The sequence below is a fragment of the Theropithecus gelada genome, chromosome 17, assembly GCF_003255815.1.
Source record: "Theropithecus gelada isolate Dixy chromosome 17, Tgel_1.0, whole genome shotgun sequence".
Lineage (NCBI taxonomy): Eukaryota > Metazoa > Chordata > Mammalia > Primates > Cercopithecidae > Theropithecus > Theropithecus gelada.
Genome location: NC_037685.1, coordinates 2202192 through 2203793, shown reverse-complemented (window position 1 = coordinate 2203793; position 1602 = coordinate 2202192). Strand labels below are relative to the sequence as shown.

The 1602-nt window shown below is 44.5% G+C and overlaps 1 protein-coding gene across 1 annotated transcript; it reads left to right on the top strand.

Annotated features, from left to right (window-relative positions):
• The first annotated feature begins 502 nt into the window (after positions 1-502).
• On the top strand, positions 503-1272 carry LOC112611040. Its single transcript, XM_025364758.1, has one exon. It carries the CDS (start codon positions 663-665, stop codon positions 1020-1022), a length of 360 nt encoding a protein of 119 aa, XP_025220543.1. The 5' UTR covers positions 503-662; the 3' UTR covers positions 1023-1272.
• The last annotated feature ends 330 nt before the right edge of the window (positions 1273-1602 follow it).

The following is a 1602-nucleotide window of genomic DNA, read 5'->3' as shown; positions in this document are numbered from 1 at the left end:
ATCTGACAGGCACCATTTTTAGGAGAAAAATTATGCATTTAAAAATAAATTGATAATGAAAGAAGGAATTCCTAATTTGGACTCAATATAAGATCAAAAGTCCAAAGACTGGCACTGGTTCTGCTTATAACCATCTCAATGGCTCCTTGCATAAAGATACCTGATATTTTAGGTCTCACTCATCTCTATATTTACTCACAAAGTATTTTAAAAGGACTTACGATGTGCCAAAAACAAAAGCAGACCTCGGAATAAAGTGATATAACAGCCGTCAAACATACAGATGGCTTTTCCAGGCATTGGACTGCATGAAATAACTTAGTAACTGTGTGCAGAAATAATAGAGAAGTAGTCGGAAGTCTGAGTTCTTAGACACACAAGAGATTTCAGACCCATAAAATGAGAAAGAACAAGCAAAGGGGAATGAGAAACAGCTGCCAGTGTGATAGAATTTAAACCAAACTAAGATATCCCGAGAGAGCGGGCCCGCTTGGCGTGGCGTCGCTCCAGCGCTGGAGCTCTTGCCGGCGTCTCCCGGCTAGTGCGGCTGAAGCGCCGGCGGCTAAGGGCCCGCAAGCAGCCGCCACTCCTCCGGCGCTGGCTGTGGCGCTGGGGTCGTTGTTTTGTGACAACCACTCAGGTAGCCGTTTCTGAGACAGCAGATGCGGCCGCTTTACCCTAAGCGGGCACCGCGGCTGTCTGCACTGTCTCTGCCAGGGCCGGACTCTTCTCTTCCGGACCCGACGCCAAGCGGTGACCCTGAGCCAACAGCAGTAGCGCCCGGAAATGGCGGCCTGGACTGCCTCGCACTGGCCCATCAAAGGGATCCTGAAGAACAAGACCTCTCTACAGCTTCCTCTATGGTGGCGTCGGCTGAACAGCCCAGCGGGAGTGTCGACGAGGAGCGGAGCAAAAAATCCCAGAAGTGGAAAGAAATGAACATCCTGGCGACATATCATCCAGCAGACAAAGACGATGGTTTAATGAAAATAGATGAACCAAGCACTCCTTACTGTCGTTAAGATGGGGATGGTGAAGATGCATGTAGTGATACAGAAACCACAGAAGCCATGGCAGCAGATATCTTAGCTAAGAAATTAGCTGCTGCTGAAGGCTAGGATCCAAAGTATAGGGTTCAAGAACAAGAAAACAGTGGACAGGAGGCTAGTGACCTCTCACCTGAGGAAGGAGAAAAAAGGCGACAATTTGAAATGAAAAGGAAGCTTCACTACAACGAATGACTTAATATCAAATTAGCTAGAGAATTAATGTCAAAAGATCTATATGATGATGGCAAAGATGAAGAAATGTTAAAGACTGCAGATGGAGAAAGCATGAAGACGGAAGAATCAAATCAAGGCTCTACTACAGGTGACCAACGGCAAAACAAATTCACGAAGTTCATAGAAGAGCTTTGTTCAACACTGCAACTGTTTGCTAGATATAAATCCTGTTACTATAATACATTTCTTCTTGTTCTCCACAATGTATGATTTAAGTACCAAAATCATACCAGTTATTATATATTGCCAAGAATTAAATGATATCCTTAGAAACTGATTAGACTGAAAATGCCTAATTGATCTTATGCTTAGTACTTTA

What these genes read in the sequence shown, in the direction of transcription:
- LOC112611040 (XM_025364758.1), top strand. Translation starts at nt 663, where the DNA reads ATGCGGCCGCTTTACCCTAAGCGGGCACCGCGGCTGTCTGCACTGTCT.